The sequence below is a fragment of the Mytilus californianus genome, unplaced genomic scaffold, assembly GCF_021869535.1.
Source record: "Mytilus californianus isolate M0D057914Y unplaced genomic scaffold, xbMytCali1.0.p SCAF_7, whole genome shotgun sequence".
Taxonomy (NCBI): Eukaryota; Metazoa; Mollusca; class Bivalvia; order Mytilida; family Mytilidae; genus Mytilus; species Mytilus californianus.
Window position 1 is genome coordinate 28099671 of NW_026262723.1, and position 21714 is coordinate 28121384.

General features: G+C 34.3%; 1 protein-coding gene across 1 annotated transcript in view; it reads left to right on the forward strand.

Annotated features, from left to right (window-relative positions):
- The first annotated feature begins 4385 nt into the window (after positions 1-4385).
- LOC127709658 (uncharacterized) overlaps positions 4386-21714 on the forward strand; it is a 29567-nt gene continuing 12238 nt past the window's right edge. The window contains exons 1-3 of the mRNA XM_052215272.1: positions 4386-4485; positions 16534-17460; positions 21005-21234. Coding sequence (XP_052071232.1) covers positions 17232-17460; positions 21005-21234 — 459 coding nt within the window. The 5' untranslated portion in view covers positions 4386-4485; positions 16534-17231. The remainder of the gene's footprint in view (positions 4486-16533; positions 17461-21004; positions 21235-21714) is intronic.

The window sequence follows — 21714 nt, forward strand, 5'->3', positions numbered from 1 at the left end:
TCCCTATTGATTCTGAGGTCACAACGTCTAATGTCAAGGTCAATATGACTAAAAATACATTAAAATTTGTTCTGAAAGCGATTTTCAGATTTTTTTTTATCAGATAAGAATATCACTTGGATCTATGAGAGGTAAATCTCTATTGATTAAATGCAAACTATGTATGAGGCCAAGGTCAAAATTAATTGAACGAGATTGAAATATGTAGGAATTTAGTTACTGGATGCTAAATCAAGTAACTTTTGCCATCCTTTGGCATCCTCAGTCCGGGGGCAACAATGTTCAGAATGATGTGATCTAACCACTGTCCCTTTACATCATAACTGTCAGAATATTTTACAATAGATATTGCCATTAAATGACGAATTTTACCATTTTTTCCAAATTTTTGCCTTTTATCTTGAACGGTATAAAAGAAAGACAGAAACTTTAATCAGAATAAAACATCAACAAGACCAGATTTACCAATAATTCCCAATGCCGGAATTGTCAGTCGACTCATTATTGAGGTAATAACCCTATGATGACAACTTTTGCAATTTTGCCTATTATCTTGAAAACTATAATAGGTGAATAGTTTGAATGGCAAAAATGTTCAACAAGATAAGATCTACAAAAGAGATCTTTAGTTGAAATTGTCAGTTGACTCCTTATTAGAGTTATTGCCCTTTAATGATGATTATATTAAAATAGCAAAAATGACCAGCAAGAGAAGATTTACAAATACGATCCACAGTTTAAATTGTCAGTTTACTCCTTATTGGATGTTGCCTTTGAATGATGATTTTTACCAATATTTTCCTCGGAATTCAGTATTTTTGTGATTTTACTTTTTACGTGTTTGTCAATTTGCTTGAAAACTAAAATAGATAGATAGAAAGCAAAATCGATTAGCAAGACCAAATCTACTAATAACTCATGTTGCCGAAATCATCCTTATAAAGTTATAGTCCGTAATGGACGTTTACAGTGTTTTTGAGTGTTTGCCTTTTTATTTTGAAAAGGATAATAGATAGATAGAAACTTTAAAAAGAAAATGTGATCAGCGGTGCAAAATCTGCAAATAAGTCAGTATAGATTACATTGTCAGTTGTCTTCTTAATAGGAGTTTCTGCCCTGAAATGACGATTTTTATCCTTTTTGTGTTTATGACAAAAACAATAGAAGATAGAGAAACACTAAACAAAATAATTATCAACAATACAAGTTCAACAAAAAGATTTTAGACGCGAATAAAATTCTGGTCTACAATGCCGGAGAGTGTTCATTGTTGAAATGCACATAAACCTAAGTGAGCAACACATACATTTGACATAAAACCTCTAGTTAATAGATTGCAACCTTACTTGAAAATATGCTCACATATATTAAGAGGAAAATCCCTATTGTTTTTGAGGTCACTACATCTTTGGTCATGGCCTATTTACTCCAAAAAAAATTGCAAGAGCCAATATATGGTATATTATAAGAACATCATCATTCATTTTCAATCTTTGGCACTGGTATAAGAAAACCAGCACTTTTACTAATAATAGATAAAAAAAGATTGTGCAGGGAAGTGGTTTCCATATGTTAAACCAAATACTACATATTGGATTGCATCCTTTCTTGAATATGTTTTTTTGTTCCCCCGTTAATGAGCATCCTGTTATTCAGGAGTATGCCAGTTGTTTTCCAGTTGTTCCGTTTGTTTTTCTAGTCGAGCCTTTTGTTCTGTCAGTCTTTACGGACTTTCCTATTTGAATTAACCTTGAAGTTCAGTATTTATTTGTTATTTCATTTTTTATATTATGATTCGAAAAATCGGTAGTACAATCACTCGGAAGCAGAGATAGAAAAAAAAATCAGATTAGAGAATTCGCATGATCAACAAGATGAGAAAGCATGAAAGGATCAGATAAAAATATTTAGTCTCAACAAAATACAAACTATGTAATTAAACTTAATGGTATCCGAGATGAACTCATAGATGTGCTAGACAATATTGTGAAATAGATTCCAGTAAACCAACTAATTTCCATGACTTTTTCAAGTAGAAAAATATGACAAATTTCAAACGTCTGAAAAATGCCAATGTTTTATGAAAAAATATATAACAGACAATAAATATCAGCGAAAACAATTTGGTTTACAACAGAAACTAAAGAGGAACACGCTGATCAAAATTAAAATCGACAAATATATCTCTATAACTAAAAAAAATAGTTAAGAAGGTCTTAAATATTAATTTACTGAATTATCCCACAATGTGGAGAATATTATATGTAAAACAACAACAGGATAAAAGTGACTGGTGCAAAATCATTGCAAGGTTCCGACAGATGAAGGACACTGCCATGAAAACTCTAGAACAGTATCAAAATATACATGATGAAAATCAACAGCACACTACATACGGCTCGTACACAATTGTGTCGAGATGTTAACAGATGAAGAACAATACCATGATAACTCTAGTACGGTATCACAATGTATCCATTAATGTTGAGGATCTTTGATGTAAAGCAACAGCACGATACATGTCACTGATGGCGAAAAGGGACATAATAACTCTAGTATGGTATCAAATATGATGATGCTGATTATGTTAGTGTGGATGAATTTTTTCAGTTTGAAATTAAATGCAGAAAAAGAAAAGCAAATTCGGTTGGGCAAAGCAAATAAAATGGTTGAACAATCTATAGATAATATTGTAAACCAACTGAACAAATTTATTATCAGAAATGGACAAATATAACTATTTACACTTCGAGTACCGACAACCTTGTGCAGTTGGAAAAGTGATAAGGCATTGAGTCCACTAGATATATGGAAACCAACTGTTTCTCCTTGCTTGCCGACTTAATCCCCTATTCGTATGTGGTAGACCTCGTACAGAAAGCTTCTAAAAGAACGAAGAGAAGCTGGATATATCCTTTAATTTCACTTGCCGCTATAAAGATGAAGTCCTTTTACCTAATAATGCAAACTTTGATGACTATGTTGACTGCATCTATCTAAATGAACTTGAAATAGAGGATAAAAAAATACAAGTAAGTCTGCCTCATATCTTAGAATACATCTAGACATTTACAGTAAGGGGTAATTGAGAACTAAACTTTACGACAAAAGAGACGATTTCAATTTGCCATAGTGAACTTTCCATTTTCTGTGTACCAATATTAAAGCAGCGCCTGCATACAGAGTATACACCTCTAAGTTTATACGCTATTCCAGGGCTTGCGTTGTCTATCATTATTTTTTTTTCATATAGGGTTACTGCTTACAAGGAAGCTATTGTATTAAGAGTTCCAAGTGGTAAAGTTGAAGTCATATCTTCGAAAGTCTTAAGTTTTCTATGTAATGTTTTTGTTTTATTTTGTTTGTCCTTTCGTCGTTAAATATAGGGGAAATATGATTTTAAGATCTTTGAGTGTCCCTTTGGTGTATTCTTTCTCCTTTTTTTTTATTTGTGAGGGGGCATCTCAAAAGGGGGACGAACGATACAAGAGGGACAGTCAAACTCATAGATCGAAAACAAACTGACAACGCCATGTCCAAAAATAAAAAGACAAACAGACAAATAATAGTACAGATGACACAACATAGAAAACTAAAGACTAAGCAACACGAACCCCACCAAAAACTGGGGGTGATCTCAGGTGCTCCGGAAGGGTAAGCAGATCCTGCTCCACATGTGGCACCCGTCGCGTTGCTTATGTCATTACAAATCCGGTAAATAGTCTAATTCGGTAGGTCACATTCGTGAAAAGGGAAGGGTATTGTAGTTACGACATAAGGAACATATCCGATATCATCTGTGAAACGGTTATTCCAAAACGGTCAACCAACTCGTGATGGCGTCCGTAAAATTTACGAAGGGATGATTTCAACCTCACCATTTGGAATACAAAGATATTACACAACTTAGTTTATTTTTACGCCTTTAGTAAAAAAAAAAAAAAAAAAAAAATTCCCCATCCAAATCCAAAAAGAGTTTTTAATCTTTCTTAAACACAAATTTCGGATAACTTTTTTTTTAGTTATGTTAAAAAAAAGTTTCCAATTGCACAGGTGTGTCTGTATTCAAGAGTCTTTTCAAGGTATACACAGCTGTATTTGTGTCATTGTTATGATGAACTTTAAATTCACAATCAAAATTTAAAAGATGTAAAAGTGGGCTTTTTTACACGCGACTATGAGGTTGAAAAACATATACCTTACACAGTGTAGCATTTAACAAATACATTTTCTAGTTCATGACGTATTCAAGACTTCTTTCATCAAAAATTTAAATCGTTCTATAAAGGTAAATAATTATTAACATATATTATATCAACATGTTATCCGGCACAGTTTAAAAACTTACAATGTAATTTAAATGTATAAATTTAACCTTGATCACTTATAAACGGAAGATCACTTACGAGTAGGCCACCATTTTGGAAAAGTAAATGTAATGATGGTTGCCATATATACCTTTGAGTGGATGCATTAGATAAAGAGGTATATAAATATATATATAAATAATTAATAGGTTTTACTTAACAATTTCAGTTTGACTGTGTAAAACTTAAGCATCAAATATTCTATAAGGTAGGCCTCAGCAGGGATTATGGGGGAAATCTTTTATCACATTTAAAGATTTATTTTGTGCAGATTTATATAGAAACAAAATTTTGCATGTTTTTCATTACACAATGCGCTTTAATTGACTTACAACTATGTAAGTGTGTTAGAAAGAGTTTAATAGAAATCTCTCTTGACAAAACTGTCTTTTCATAGCTGAATTGAGAACTTACTTCTAGTTAAACGAAATGTACTGGAATGACATCCAAAATGGATACTGCCCTAGTTTAGTATCAAATGTTAAAGTTGAATTAACCCCTGTTCAATACGTTAGAGACGATTCATTTTTGCTTTCTATCTTTATAAAGAGAAGAGAGAAGACAGTGAATTTTCATTCTTAATGAGGTGGATAATGTTCTTATTAATGTAATCAATAAGTTGATATTTACTAAAAAGTGCATGTTAATGGCCTGCAATTAGGAACAAATCAATCAAATTTGTTTTATTATATTTAATCCACAGATCTGTAGGAGATGATTTGTTAAACTACTGACCAATTTGACCCCTAGATGCTCCTTGGAGCCTTATAATTACTTTAATTTGGACCAACATAACACCAACTGGTATTATCTTTCGAGGAATAATTTCCAGTATATTTCATCTGTTCATGAATGTAAAAATTTAATGTTCTATTCGGCTACAATGAAAACTTTGACTTTCACCTGTTTTTTTGGGGGGGTTTTGTTTCTAACCGGATTTTCGAAGGAAATATCGGTTATTAAAATGGTTATATACGGCGGGCGGCTGGGCGGCTCTGGCGGCTGCCAAACAGCTTTCCCCCCTTAACATGAAAACGCTTTAACAAATTTTTTTCAAATTTAAATATGTTGTTTCCTGGGACTTAATGAAGGTCTCTATTAATTTTCAAGATTTTAGTATTTTTTCTTTTGTGAGTTATCTTCATTTTTAATATCCAAAAGTAGAATTTTTAAATATTTTACTGTTGTTATCTTTTATGATTTGTCTTATCTCAGAATAAAAATTGGAGGGACAGATTTATTTGAAAATTATCTATTTCCTAGGTGGTAATGATTATAAGCTATATCATTAGACATTTTGAAGATTATTACATTATTAATTATGTTAGAGTACTATGTTAAACAACCATAGTTCTGTTCAATTAGATATTATAAATATTTCAGCATATGATAATGATTTATTTTCATTATTAATTAGATCTTTGAAATATTTTAGCATATGATAATCATTGGAGTGACAGATTTATTTGAAAATTTACTGTTTTCTGATTGAAATATAGGGAAAGTCCATTGGGGTAACCCCTACCCCCCTTTTTTTTGATAACTTGTAAACGGTCAAGATTCCCACCCAGAAACCATATATATTCTTGTATTGGACAATATATTAAATCAAATAAAATATAGGGGAAGTCCACGGGAGTAAACCCTACCCCCTTCTTTTTGAAAACTTGTAAACGGTTGAGATCCCCACCCCTAAACCATATATGTACTTTTATCTTACCTCCTATACATTTCTAGGAATATGATTGGTTAAAAGCAACCGCGTGGAGACCGTGTATATTCCATATTAGGTTAGTAGGTAGGCGGGGCTTATTTCAATACACGGTTAGTAGTGGTGTTACGTCCCTTTATAAAACAAAACGGTACTGAGAAAAAATCTTAAAGGTTTAAACAGACGATGAAAGATTGAAATAAATTCATAAAAAACATTTAAAGCTAACAAGTTGTTATTGTTGGCATTTGTTTTTGAATGATCAATGGAAGTATAGTTGCTTAATGCTAACGGTATTGAAGACTTGATCACTATAATAAGTTACTAGTCTAAGGCCACATGTTAAGATAGTCGGTAAGATAAATTCGTTACATAGTGTACTAGTGACGTAATACGGTATATATGGGGTCAGTAAATTCCATATGGGGATTCGAGCTTCGCTCTCACCCAATATGGAATCTACTGAACCCATATATACCGTATTGGGTCACTAGCACACTATGTAACTAATAATATGGGACAATAAATTAAAGCAAATTAAATTTAGGGGAAGTCCCCTGGGTTAACCCCTACTCTCCTTTTTTTTGAAAACTTGTAAATGGTCAAAATCCCCACGGCGAAACCATATATATTCTTGTATGTTACAATAAAACAAATGAAATGAAATAAAAGGTGAGTTCTTTGGGGTCATTCCCACCTTCTTCCTGTTTAAGAACTTGTAAATGGTTGAGATCCCCGCCCCTAAACCATATATATCCTTGTATGGGACAAAAAAAAACAAATCATATGAAATAAAGGGCAGGTCCCCTGGGAAAATTAATCAGTTTGTGTGTGTTATATTTGAACATAAATTAAATATATATAGGGTTCTTTAAGTGCTGAATCTTAACTTGTTTTTAATTAGATAATAATCTATTTTTATTATGAGATAAAGTTTTTGACATTGATAGATAAGTTGCAGATCTGTATTATTTTTTGACACATGAAAGAAACAATATTAGCAACTATTAATTAAATTTGATTATAATATGGAAATAGATATAACATGATATCTGATTTTAGAGAAGTATTTTGCTGGTTTTTTATTGGTTTATGTAATTAAGTTTGAGTTATTTGTTTTGAAAAGTGATGTGTTTAATTGATAGATATAAAATCATATCTAATTTTAGAGATTTATGAGTGGTTAAGTCATATCTAATTTTAGAGAATTATTTTGGTGTTATGTTACTGGTTCATGGAAATAAATTTGAGTTTTATCTTGTAAACGGTCAAGATCCCCACCCCTAAACCATATATATTCTTGTATGGGACAATAAAACAAATCAAACGAAATATTAAGGGGAGTCCCCAGGACCACACCACCCCCTTCTTTTTGAAAACTTGCAAACGGTCAAGATCCCCACCCTGAAACCATATATATTCTTGTATGGGACAATAAAACAAATCAAATGAAATATAAGGCGAGTCCCCTGGGGTCACCCCCACCCCATCCTGTTTGAGAACTTGTAAACGGTCGAGATCCCCACCCCTAAAAAATATATATTCTTGTATGGGACAATTACACTAATCAAATGAAATATAGGGGAAGTCCAGGGGGTCACCCCACCCCCTTTTTGATAACTTGTAAATGGTCAAGATCCCCACCCTGAAACCATATATATTCTTGTTATGGACAATAAAACTAATCAAATGAAGTAAAAGGCGAGTCCCCTGGGGTCACCCCAACCCCCTCCTGTTTGAGTACTTGTAAACGGTTGAGATCCCCACCCCGAAACCATATATATTCTTGTATGGGACAATAACACAAATCAGATGAAAATATAGGGGAAGTCCACGGGGGTCACCCCCCACCCCCTTCTTTTTGAGAACTTGTAAACAGTCAAGATCCCCACCCCGAAACCATATATATTCTTGTATGGGACAATAAATCAAATCAAATGAAATATAGAAGAAGTCCATGGGGGTAACCCCCACCCCATTCTTTTTGATAACTTGTAAACGGTCAAGATCCTCACCCTAAACCATATATATTCTTGAATGGGACAATAAAACAAATCAAATGAAATTGAGGGGAAGTCCCCTGGGGAAACCCCCACCCCTTTTTTTTTGAAAACTTGTTAACGGTCAAGATCCCCACCCCGAAACCATATATTTTCTTGTATGGGACAATAAAACAAATCAAATGAAATATAAGGCAAGTCCCCTTGGGTCACCCCCACCCACCTTCTTTTTGAAATCTTGTAAATGGTCAAGATCCTCACCTTGAAACCATATATATTCTTGTTATGGACAATAAAACTAATCAAATGAAGTAAAAGGCGAGTCCCCTGGGGTCACCCCAACCCCCTCCTGTTTGAGTACTTGTTAACGGTTGAGATCCCCACCCCTTAACCATATATATTCTCGTATGGGACAATAACACAAATCAGATGAAAATATAGGGGAAGTCCATGGGGGTCACCCCCCACCCCCTTCTTTTTGAGAACTTGTAAACAGTCAAGATCCCCACCCCGGAACCATATATATTCTTGTATGGGACAATAAATCAAATCAAATGAAATATAGAAGAAGTCCATGGGGGTAACCCCCATCCCCCTTCTTTTTGATAACTTGTAAACGGTCAAGATCCCCACCCTAAACCATATATATTCTTGAATGGGACAATAAAACAAATCAAATGAAATTGAGGGGAAGTCCCCTGGGGAAACCTTACCCCCTTTTTTTTGAAAACTTGTTAACGGTCAAGATCCCCACCCCGAAACCATATATTTTCTTGTATGGGACAATAAAACAAATCAAATGAAATATAAGGCAAGTCCCCTTGGGTCACCCCCATCTCCCTCCTGTTTGAGAACTTGTAAAGGGTCGAGATCCTTACCCCTAAACCATATATATTCTTGTATGGGACAATAAAACAAATCAAATGAAATATAGGGGAAGTCCAGGGGGGTCACCCCACCCCCCCTTTTTTTGAAAACTTGTAAACGGTCAAGATCCCTACTCCGAAACCATATATATTCTTGTATGGGACAATAAAACAAATCAAATGAAATACAAGGCGAGTCCCCGGGGGTCACCCCACCCCCTCCTTTTTGAGAACTTGTAAACGGTCGAGATCCCCACCACTAATCCATATATATTCTTGTATGGGACAATAAAACAAATCAAATGAAATATAGGGAAAGTCCATGGGGGTAACCCCCACCCCCCTTTTTTTTGACAACTTGTAAACGGTCGAGATCCGCATCCCTAAACCATATATATTTTTATTTTTGTTTAGTCAGGCCCTATAAGCCATGTCAGCTATTGCCATCACTTGGCGTCTGTGGTAGTCGTCGGTAGTCATCGTAAACGTTTTTCAAAAAGTCTTCTCCTCTGAAACAACTGGACCAATTTAATAAAACTTGGGCAGTATGATCCTTATGGTATCTAATATCAAGTTTGTATTTTCGTTTCTGCCAATCAACCAACATGACATCCATGTCTCCAAATAAAACATAAGGAACAAATGCCTTAATTGTCCATATAACTTGAGAACCACAATAGATAATAAAAAACTGACAGCGACAAAAAAGCTCAAAATTGCATGATTCCCTTATTCATATTTCTACAAAAAAATATCAGTAGAATCCTTAAAGGAGTTATTTCTCATATAAATGACAAAAATGGTTAGAAAAACAAGATCCAAATAAATGCCAATGTGACCGAAACAATTTGAAGACTTTATATAGGAGTTATTGTACTTAAATGGCAAATATCTCAAATACTATAATAGAAAGGTAACAACTGTATTATAACCAAGTAATATCTCACGATCAACGAGGGAAACGTAGAGATGGTGGCTGAAAAGTAGGTCATTTATCTGAAAAAGAGTGGGATCGGTTATCCTGGAGGTCATATGCATATCCGTGCCTACACCTTGCATGAGTGTTTCACTAATTGCATATGGTTTTTTTTCAGCGAGTCAAAAGTTTTTTCCTGCATAATTGTTTGCTTCTGAGCCTGTGCCAATCAAATCAGTTATTATCTAGTCTGGAATGTGAACTTTTCTCTAGAGAGTTGAGTTGACCGAATCAATGGGCATTTGATTGTCTGCTGTCAAGTTCAAAGCGACTAATTTGCGTGCAGTTTGGTTTTTTAGTCTGCTTCGATAGAGATGTAAACAACTCTGGAAAATCTTTCTCTTATTATGTCCTTCTTTGTGGCATTGCAAATATTCAACGTTTTGATTTCTGGCCTGTGACTTGCATGCTTGAACGGCTGTTATTGTATGCTGGAACCATGGCCACTATTAGGTGTCCATAGCATATTCCATTGTTATTGGATTAAAGGTTATTCACTGAGCAATGGCTTCTTTGGTGAGCTTAGGTGTGTTATGTATGTTCCCTATACAGTTAAGGAGTCACTGTGATTTTCCTCAACTAGAACAATGTGTCTGCGATATGTTTATTTTTGGTGTTTGAATGCAATCGTTGATCGCTCCTCCTTTGTCCACTGGGGCGGTACATTTTTCTGAAAACTGTGTAAAACTGCAATAACATTGAAATAGAGAACCTGAATTTTCCTGTGGCTGACAACGGATTCCGTTGGGTGTGTCTGTAGCATTGGTTGTCCCTGGCGATTACTGGTATTTGTGGTGGGTGTGATATAGATTGAACGAGTTTAGAAGTAGGTTGATGAAGTCCTATTTTTTCAAGTGGCATTGATCTTTGTTGCTGATGATTTTCATAAACCGGTGCTGCAATTTGCGGTGGTTGTAGCACAGGTTTCTGTCTGTAAACACATTGTTGATAGTGTTGGTCTGGGTGATTGCCATGGGTGTTGATGCGATATGTTTTTAAAAGGTTGTTGACACCCAATCCGATTGATAAATGGTTGCAGAGAGCCACACATGCCATTAAAACCTGGTCGTGTTGGTTGAATTTGCTCCGATTAATGGATGTTTTTGTTGTTGACCCAATGCCCTTTTGAAAGTTGGTTGAACGGCAGGCTGACTCAGCCTGTTGAAAATCTGTTGAGTTTGAGTTTGGTTTTTTGTTCTTTGATGGGCTTGAGTTGGCCTGTTTAAGGTTTGTTGAGGTTGCGGTTGCTCTGTAGTTAGTTTGTTGAGTTGGCTTGTAGTAAATTTGTTGAGGTAGCCGTTGACGTGTTTCCTTTTGGTAGGTTTGTCGATTTAGTAATTGATTTTACGAGCTGTTGACAGTGTGACGTTCTTGTCTGTTAAAGTTTTGTTTAGTTGGTGGTGACTTTGCCTGTTGAAGCTTTGTTATGGTTTTTGGTACCCCATGTTTGCATGTTGGTTCCTTTAAACTTGTTTCTTAAGCCTAGCTGTAGATGGTTGGTATTGCTGAATGATATTATTGTCAAAGCTTAGTTGACAGTCGTCCTGTTAACCTCAATTTCTCTGGCATCATGCTGAACAGCATGCAACTTGTTGTTGGTTTATCAAATAGTTCGTGTTGACCAGCTTGTTGACATTGGTCGATATCTTGAAATTTCATGCCCAGAGGCTCCACGAGTATAGGGTGTAGACTCAAGCTGATTTTCATGTGGACCAAACCACTCATCGTATTTTGATTTTACATATGAGTCAGACCTCACTTCTTGATTTGTATTTCACACTTCAGTGGCAGTTGTGGTTGACTGTGGCACCTCACATCAGTATTGTCAATGGCTCCATTTTCAGACGGAGAGAAATCAATTAAGTCCACCAAATCGGGGCATTTAATTTCTAAGGATTGGAATGACATTATTTATTTAATATCTCATTGTTCCTCAAAGCCATAATTCTGCGGGCGGTCACAGTACTGATAACTAGGTTCATAATCAGAACATACTCTTGACTCGGGTCAACTTTCACCTTGTGCTCACTCACTTAGAAAAAATAGCCTATATCTAAAGCTACTAACCACTATATAAATGAACAACACAAACACTAATGAAACAACAAATATTTGTTAATAAATTATCCGTATTACCAGCACTCTATTTGAAACACATCACAGAAATCGCTGCCGGTAATGATATCCAGTATAGTTGTTACCTGGTAATGAGGTACAATTAATATATCCTCCTAAACTATAGATTAAAGAATCCAAAGATACAGCTTCCTCCGCATCATTTCAAGATGCAATGAGATGTTTACCTCGAATTTGACAGCACCAGTCATCTTAGTACCAGAATCTTTGAGGAACGAGACGATTTCAATTTTGAAATGATAAATTTTCGTTACCTTAGCAGCAATATGCCAACTAGCTTTTACTTCATCCGCTCATGGAGTATACATTTTTCAACTCATCCGATATTCCAGAGCTTGTAGCTGCTACTCGGCCTTTGTAAAACGTCATCGGTGTCTGAGCAAAAAAATAATGAGCCAGAGTTTTGTTAATGAACGTCTCGTCCTTTTCTGAAAAAGTTCTCTGGAAAATACCAAGACCTAATAGATAAATATTCTGTGTCTACTTCACAAATGAAACAAGATGGTATTGACTTAAAATTTCTAGGTGCTGAGTGTGTATCTTTTTTTTTTTTTACTTTAGTTTCCCCGTTATTTGTCTTCGTGCTATTATGTTTATTTTGGTCGTATAACTTTTTACGTGACAGGATATCTATGCATCCCGCCATCGGGTTTTTGACTTTAAACTTTGGGCATTCCTGGGACAGGTGGGTCCTGATGTGCGATTCGGACACAAAGGGTTTTTACAGTGTTGTTTCTATTTTGTTTAACCTTGTATTTATATTTTCGCTTAATTTTTACCTTATCGAGAAAGTGTGTACTATATACGGTATTCACTATCAACGACAAAAACAATTTTTTGTTTGTGACGTCATTGTCTAATTTACGTCACTGGTGAGTCTTTTGTAGACGAAACGCGCGTCTGGCGTATTAGATTTATTTGTTTGTTTGTTCGAATTTTTTAATCAGTTGTATTGTATGTCTGTGATGTATGTTTACACAGTTTTGACTGCTGGATCACAATTATTGTCACATTCACTTATTATGTCTGTTTATGTTGCTTACCCAATTTTGTCAATAAAACGGAACTATAAACAACTATCATACAAGTGGGAGGTTTAGCTAGCTACACCTATGCGTAGGAACTAATTTGTTTTAAATATGTAGTACATTCAGTTTGTCCTTTTTGGCCGGGCCCGATTTGGCGGTTTTACATATTACAAAGTGTCATTTTGTGGAATATATTTTGATAATTAAGGTATCAACTGAAAGGTGAAGGACTAGTGATCCTTGTAGAACACATTTTGACTGATAATTTTGAATATTACAAAAATGTATAAATGGATTCTAAAATAGTGTCGATTTTAGTTGTTCTTCCTTATAACTCTATTTTGCATTTTTTGTGTGAGGAGTACACCCCTGAAAAACGTCCTCCATTTTTATATTAAATAAAACATCTTCTTTGATTTGTGTATTTAGTAGGGATAAAGTCTTTTTATTTTATTATCATTTACTACTGTATACTGATTGTTAAATATTGAAGCTCGTAACATTGACCCTTTCGTGACAACTGAAATAGTTCCATGACAGTTTCAACAATGTTCTGCACGGTAGTTTATTTATTTTATTGGGACGAATTTATATGTAGCCAATTTAATATAAGATATCTCTGTCCTTGCAACAAATCTAAAACAACCCATAGCGGATGATTTTAAAATAAAATATCGAATGGGACGTAATTATATGAAGCCAATATACTAAGTTTTGAATCATTTTATTTCAATAATATTTTCGAATTATTGCATGATTAAAAGATCTAATCATAATTATATTGATGTAAACAATAATGTAACACCTAACATAAACTGATCCCAAAATGTGCATGTAGAATTGACAAAATGTGTCATGCACTATGTCCTCAAAATTGAAATTCATATTTAATATAAAATATATATGGTCCTTGCAACATATATAAACAAAAAAACAACACACAAAACTTTATGATGATTCTTCATATACTATATAAAAAATACAGAGTTGACAACCAGAAATTCCAATACTTAATTATTGCCCATATAACTGTAAAATGAGATGCTACGTATCGTAAATGTTTTTGTTATGGTTCACCCTCTTTGTACTATGGGATTTGTAAAATTTCACGAGAAATATAATTTACAGCAATCTTACTTATATATTGCTTATTTAAGAAATGAATAATGAAAAATAAAAATAGACAGTTGTTTATGACCCTATTACTTACACAATTGCGAGAACACTATCGGTGTTCTGTTTTATTTTCAGCCTACATAGAAGATTTGGTGTCATGAAACGTTTCCAATCTTGTTAATCATCACTATGATCTGAAAATTTACAAAAGTTCTGGATAGGTCAATGGATATGTGGTTCAGTTGTCATTTGATATTAACTGGTCCAAAAAATATTTCACTGAACATTAACTTTATGAAAGGTACCATTTCTAGGTTAGGCTTGAACTGGATAACATTTGCCCGTTTTTTATGAATCATGTAGATGATATTTGCGTCTGGTGCACCAAATAATGAGCTTGGTATCTTTGACGAGTTTTTATATGTGGTTACCAAATAAGATTGTCTGCAATGTTTTACACACACCACTGCAGTGATCCCTTCTAGCTAGTTAAGGGAAACCATTACCTATCTTTTAGAGGGTAGTAAAATCCAAAAGATTTTTTTTTCATTTTAACAGTTATTCCTACGGGACGCATGGATGTGTCCCATAAGTTAAAAAGTATTTATTCAGGTTAACACTTTGTGTTCTTTTATTGGTAATTATAACATCTGTCAACCCTGGTATTGAGTTGCAAACTATTTATTACTGATAGCGTAGCTGGCAAAATGGTCAAGGCAATGGTAGCGTAACAGGCAAAACAGCTAAGGCACTGGCTTAAATATGGTAACGTAGCTGGCAAAATGGTCAAGGCAATGGTAGCGTAGCAGGCAAAACAGCTAAGGCACTGGCTTAAATATGGTAGCTCAGAAACTCATTAACATTGTTTTACTTATTACATGTACAACAGATAACAAGATTGAATTAAGCTTTACAATTTATTATATACAAAACATTCAATACTCTTACAAGTATAAATCATATCAAAACCCACCAAAGTACATTAGTTATAAAATATACAGAGACCCACTTTTTTGGTACTATAATCGTTTGTCAACATCGTAGTAAGCGTAGTAAAACATCTAGGTCAATCACGGTTTGGTCCATTTATCCAACGGGGATGCATACAATAGCAAAGGTACATGTATTTTACGGGTTGCATCGACTGCGGCGTATTTGGTTTGCTCTGGTTATTTCCTTGGTATCAGGAGTGAACGCCCTTGTAGCGGGCCGCAGTCTCCTTGAAGACTGGTGTGCACTCGTTTTTATACCTCTGTCCCACCAAAGTCTCGTGCCCATATGGTGAATGTGGAAAAATTACGTTATGCTGATTGGATGCTGATATCATGTCATTAGGTCACTGACGTCAATAAACCTACTGATACAAATGGCGGCGATTGCGAATGTCGACATTCTGTCAAGTCGGAAAATGGACAAACGGACTTAACTAAGTTTACTCTTAGCGTGTGTGGGCCCCGGTTACAATATTCAGGTCTTACGCAAATAAAATAACAAGGTAATAAAGCGGGAACGTGTGAGATAAGTGTAAACAGAAGATGGGCACCGTCGTTCAGTCATGGGACCCCCTCTGGCCAAACAGTGAAGACGAACTCTATATCTTTACTCTCAGAGACCTTACAAACAATATTTACATACAATAACAATAAAGGTATATGTAATGTTCATCAAATGTCTTTATATACGCGTTGGCTAACAGTAAACAACGAACGTGAAAGTAGAAGTGAGTGTTTACCGAGTAGCCCGAAAAAGTTGTTTGTATAAATCTACAGCTTACCTCCTAAACCGTAACATTATTATAGCATCATGTTCCTTTTAAAATCGTTCAGTCAGTTTTATCCATAAATTTCATGTTAGCAATACAGGCTACTTGGATTCCCATTGTGCTTATTTTCAATGACCATGAGTAACACATTAAGTTTCTTTAGCCTAAAGATTCATTACAAGCTATACTAGTATATGTTCCACAAACAGGGTCTCGTGACCTAGATTTTATTTCATGGTGTGGATCAGTGCTAACTTTTGCTGATTATGATTATGTTCTCAATAACCCTTAGTAAAATGAAAACTATATTTGGTCAGGTCTATAGAATCATTGTCAAATATCCATGACTGTCTAAACGAAAATTTGCATCTGGATGTTAAGAAGCCATCAATCAATCAATTAAATTATATACGTGTGGTGTTGCATTTGTTTGTCTCATAAATGCTTTGTGGTTTGCCCTGGAGCATAAAATTTACTTTCAATGTAAAAGTAGTTGGTTAATGCGGAATCTTTAAACTGTTATAAAATATTTTTCATTTCTCTAAATAAAGGTTATTATCTTAATTTTTAGTTTATTGTGGAATTATTACAAAGCATCATGTGGGATAATTCTAGATATTAGTACCAATAAGTAAGAAGTCGATTCTGGACGGCATTTAGACTGGAATAATAATAGAGCAATGAAGACAAGTGAAAATTAATTTCCGTTGGAACTATTAGACAACCAGATGTATAACCACGTGAACCTGTAGATACTTGGATTTCTAGACTGTACGAGAGAAAATTCCAAGTATCGTATTATACTTGAATAATCAAAAACTAAGAAAGGCAGTCCTGCTATTAAAGAATGCTTTTATTACCAGGAGGCCATGGGAACGATCCTGAGAGTCTTTAAACATTGGAAATATCCAAACAGTAAGGAAGAAAGTCAAAGGAATTGCTGGAATCAGCAGATGGCAAGAATGGAAGTCTTAGTTTGAGGAAATACTTGAATTAACATGCAACGAAAAAGATAATTCTCTGAACAGTAAAAACTTGAAAAGATGGACAGCAAGTAAAACAATTCTCAGTTTGTGGACAATTAAAAGACCATTCGTAGTAAAAATTGGAATAGCAAGGCATAAAGGCAGGCAAACGTAGGGACAAGTATGTGCTAAATTTAATCGAACCAAAGGATCTTGAATATCCGTAATTGCTTCCTGTACTAGACCAGAAGGAAACAATAATACAATTAAAAAACAGCTTCTAGATTAAGAAAAAATAGACAAGATGTCAATTGCCTATATATCACATGTTTCAGAGGAAGAAGAGAATTATTTGCGAATACATTTGTTGATGACTGGAATAGCTTCAAGGGCTGTACGAGTTTTATTTGATAAAGAATTTGTTCCTTCCTGTTTAGATGCTGCAATGAAAAAGGCATATGACAAACTACTTGACTTGAAAAAGAACCGAGTTATTAACGGAGCTCAATGGAAATTACTGTTTCCTCGTGTTGGTATGTATAAGATATTTTGAATACGGACGACCCAATGATCTAGTCTGCAACTTGTGCATTATCGTTTCTGATATTAATGTATTTCGTCCAAAGCAATCGTTCTTATAGGAGTTAATGTTTCTGAAATGTGTAAATTAATGAACGGACTGATTAAAGCTTCAAACTTTGCAAACTTTGTAAACATGTATTCTTTCTCAATGCACCAAAATTGTGCAGCTATCCTAAAATAGTTATCGGGGAGAAAACACATTTTAATAACGAAGAAATAGCTACCGAGTTTTCTTCATAACCACTGTTTTTCTTGTTGCTTTCCTTAATTCACCCTCAAAATATGGACAAAGTTTTTTTTATCTAAGCTATACAGCGACATCTTATATGATTTATTCCTCTTCACCTTTTCACTAGGCGACATGTTGAGGCACAATCACCAATGGTCTTTTGATTTTAGATTTTTTCACCATAACCGGAATATTGAGGTCAAGGTCATGCTTATAAATTTGACTTTGGTTTGTTCTTTTACCTTCTTTAACATAACAGTTGTTAATATGACTGCTGTTTTCCATTCGCTTGATGTGTTTGATCTTTTGATTTTGCCATTTGATAAAGGACTTTCTGTTTTGAATTTTTCTTGGAGTTCAGTAATTCGGTTATTTTACTTTTTAAAACTTTAAAAGATATACATGAAAGGAGGGTTGCACAATGTTTGGGAAATTGAGATACAGATTTGACACATTTGATTCATATCAATCATATGACTTCTTATAATAGTTATTGCCCCTGAAATGTTAGAATTAAGATTAATTATAACTTGAGCTTTTTATTTTGCCATTTGATAAAGGACTTTCCGTTTTGAATTTTCCTTGGAGTTCGGTATTTTCGTTATTTTACTTTTTGATACTTTAACATGATAAAGCCCAGGTGACTTCTATAAGGAATGGGAGGCATTTGACTTTGAAACAGGTAAACCACATGTGACCTTTGCAAACCGAAACTAATTTTGTTTTCAACGAAAGTCACTATTTTGAAACCGGTGAATCATAATTATCTCCTTTATTTCATAGAAAATTAGATTGACATTTTACATTTGTTATCAGTGTATCATTTGACCCTGGGAGCGACTTTTGTAAACCGGAATTCCCATATTATCTATTTTTAAAATCAGTGAGAAATAAGCTAGCATCTGATACTGAATGGTTAACTAGAAAATCGGAAATAACAATTTTTCTACGAGATTTTATTATACAAAATTGACCGAAGTGATCCGTTGAAATCTTACAGGACTTACATGTATTTCCCCTTGTTATTTCGCAGTATTCTGGTATAACTAATAAACCGTAAATACCAAGGATCTTTTGATTTCCTTTCCTTTGACCATTACTTGGAAATTGTAGTTAAGGTTACAGACAAGTTGATGTTCAAAGTTTTGACCTATGTTTGTTATCGCATCTGCATTTAATGTATCGATGAAAAATAAGGAAAAAAAGAATTGCAGCAAAACGTTGAGATTTATGTAGCATTTGGTCCGAAGTAATCCTAGGACATCTCAAAGACATCGGAGTTATTGCCCCTAAAATGTCTTAATTAAAGATACATTGAAAAGAGTGTAAGTCAAAGATCTATTGATTTTAACTTCAAACTGAAGATTGATAAAGCAATTAGCTAGTATTCTTACATAATGTTGGACTTCATATAAAATTTGCAAACCTAGAAGAAGGGCAAGCTGAAGTGACCTTGAACAAAGCATATAAAGATTTGCACTTATTTTAAGATGCAATTAAATATAATCAGTGAAAAGAAGGTAATATTATAACCTCCTGCAAAACAGTAGTTTCAGATGCTCAATGCTCAATCGATCGGGAAAACAAATCAGAGTAAAAAAAACAAACAGAGGGAGTCGCAAAATAAATGACAGAACGACCGCCATGCGAATTCACACTAAGTCAAAATGTCACATTTGGAAATAGGATAAGATCGGTGAAATTAAAGATCATACGATTATACTGGTATCTAAAGATCTAAGACTGCGAAAACATGTTGCTAGTGAGTAAAGATACAGACAAATCATATGTCAACCAATTCGTGATGGTTACCGTATAACCTATGAAGTATTAATTTCAGTCCAATTCAAATACGAAGTTGAACAATTTGAAAACCAAAAAATTAGAAAAAGTTGTTTTTACATTTTTTTTTAATTAATTTACTCTGCAATTTTTTTTTAATTAGGTCTATCCACCATTTTGATAATGTTCTTTCCCTCAATTTATTTCTTGATTTATTTTTCGTTTCGCTAGATATCGCTTACATATTTTGTAGATGACATCGAACAATTTATATGCTTTTGAAACTGCCACCACTTTACCGAAGACTTTCCTTTGTAATTGTTATTTCCTAAAACACTGTTTATTAATACTTTATAACCGTAAAAGGTATCGATAAAATTATTTTCAGAAATTGTTCGTGTCAACGTCAAGATGTTAAACAAACTTTATTTTCCATATGAGAGTTATTTACTTCTATACTTTTATGTATTTAAAACAAGTTAGATATAATTGTAGATCGTAAACAGCAGGTGATAGAGACATATAGTCATTTGAGTTGATATCCTTGGTTCACCTAAAAGAAAGTAAGGTCATGTTCAAAGGTCAAGGTCATGTTCTAATGTTATCGCTACTTCTCAGGAACCGTAATGGCTTTCAACAACAGATTTTTATTCAACTGTTAGATGTTACATTTTGTAAACTGGAATATGACCAATGTCTACTTTATTCCATAAAGAAGTACATCCGGACCATACAATTGTGAAATAATTGTTCAGTAAGCTATCATTGTTGAATAGTAATGCTGATTTTCCTGACAGTAATAAACATTTTCTATGGAGGATCCAAATTTTGATAAACAGTTTTGTATTCAATCTTTTCAACATACAGCCATCAAATTTTCTGAAAAGTTTAAAAACATATATTTTCTTTATGCATATAGTTGGATAAGGTCAACTTTCCTTGATATAGGTTTTCTGCTTGCAAGGAAACTATAATCTCAAGAGTGCTTAGTGGTGAAGTTGTTGAAAAAGGAAAATGTTGACCGTTATGGAATATCTGTTTCAAAGACCAAGACGAATTTGTTCCAATTGTCGTAACCACAATCCCATCTTCTTGTCCTCCAATGTGATATCACCGAATTCAACTTATCGACAAATTTGTACTTGACAAACACGATGGGCAGGTGCCATGCTTGGAGCATGACTGATTCTTCCGGAGCATTTGAGATTTCCCAGATTTTCGTTGCGGTTCGTGTTACTTTATCTTTAGTTTAATTTGTAGACCTCTGTTTGTATTTTGGTCGCTTTTCTTTTTATAATCTCCCATAGCGTTGTAAGTTTGTCTTCGACGTATGAGTTTGAATATCCCTTTGGTGTCTCCCCCTTTCTTTTATCCTGATATTAAAGGCTTTCATATTAGTGTGCATCTCAAATTGATCGACACAATTTCGAATGTTAATAGATTGAAATACTAATACAAGGATCATACTAAAATTTGTGTTACAGGTGTCCCCGACTCTAAAACGTTTGATGTCACATTAATGGTGGCATTACTCAGGAATCTAACAGAATTACCTCCACCTATATCCGGATATGACCACTTACCATTAAGTACAGATACTACACCTATGGCTGACCTGGTAAGAATCAAACACTACAGAAACCGCCTTGCTCATTTTGAAGACGGAAAGATCAAATCTACAGTCTTTATCACTGCATGGGAAGATATCAGTGGGGTAAGAATATACTGTTAAGTTGTTAGTTGTGTATACCTTCGGGTAAGTATCAGCTTGAAAAACAATTGGTAAGAATATAAATATAACAACATTTATTTAGGTCAACTTACCGAAGGTCCTATGAGCTTTTGCAATCGCCTATCCTCCGTTGTCTGTATTCAATCGTCTGTATATCATCTTTCCTGAATTTATCAAAGATCTTCTCCTCTGACGTCACTAAACGAATTGATATAAACCTTGACATAATTGACTCTAAGGATTTCTCAATTTAGGTTTGTTGATTTTATTTAGATCCATAAACTAACATATACAGCAATAATCAGTTGCTAACAAGGTTCATGTACGGCACACGCAAAAGTTGTAAGCTTGTAGTTCGTAATTATTTTCTCTGTATTAGATGAAAGCCATGTCACCTGAACTTTTCCTATCAGGTATCAACACCAATGCTAAAGAGAAGCGCCTCTTGTTTGTACTGAATGT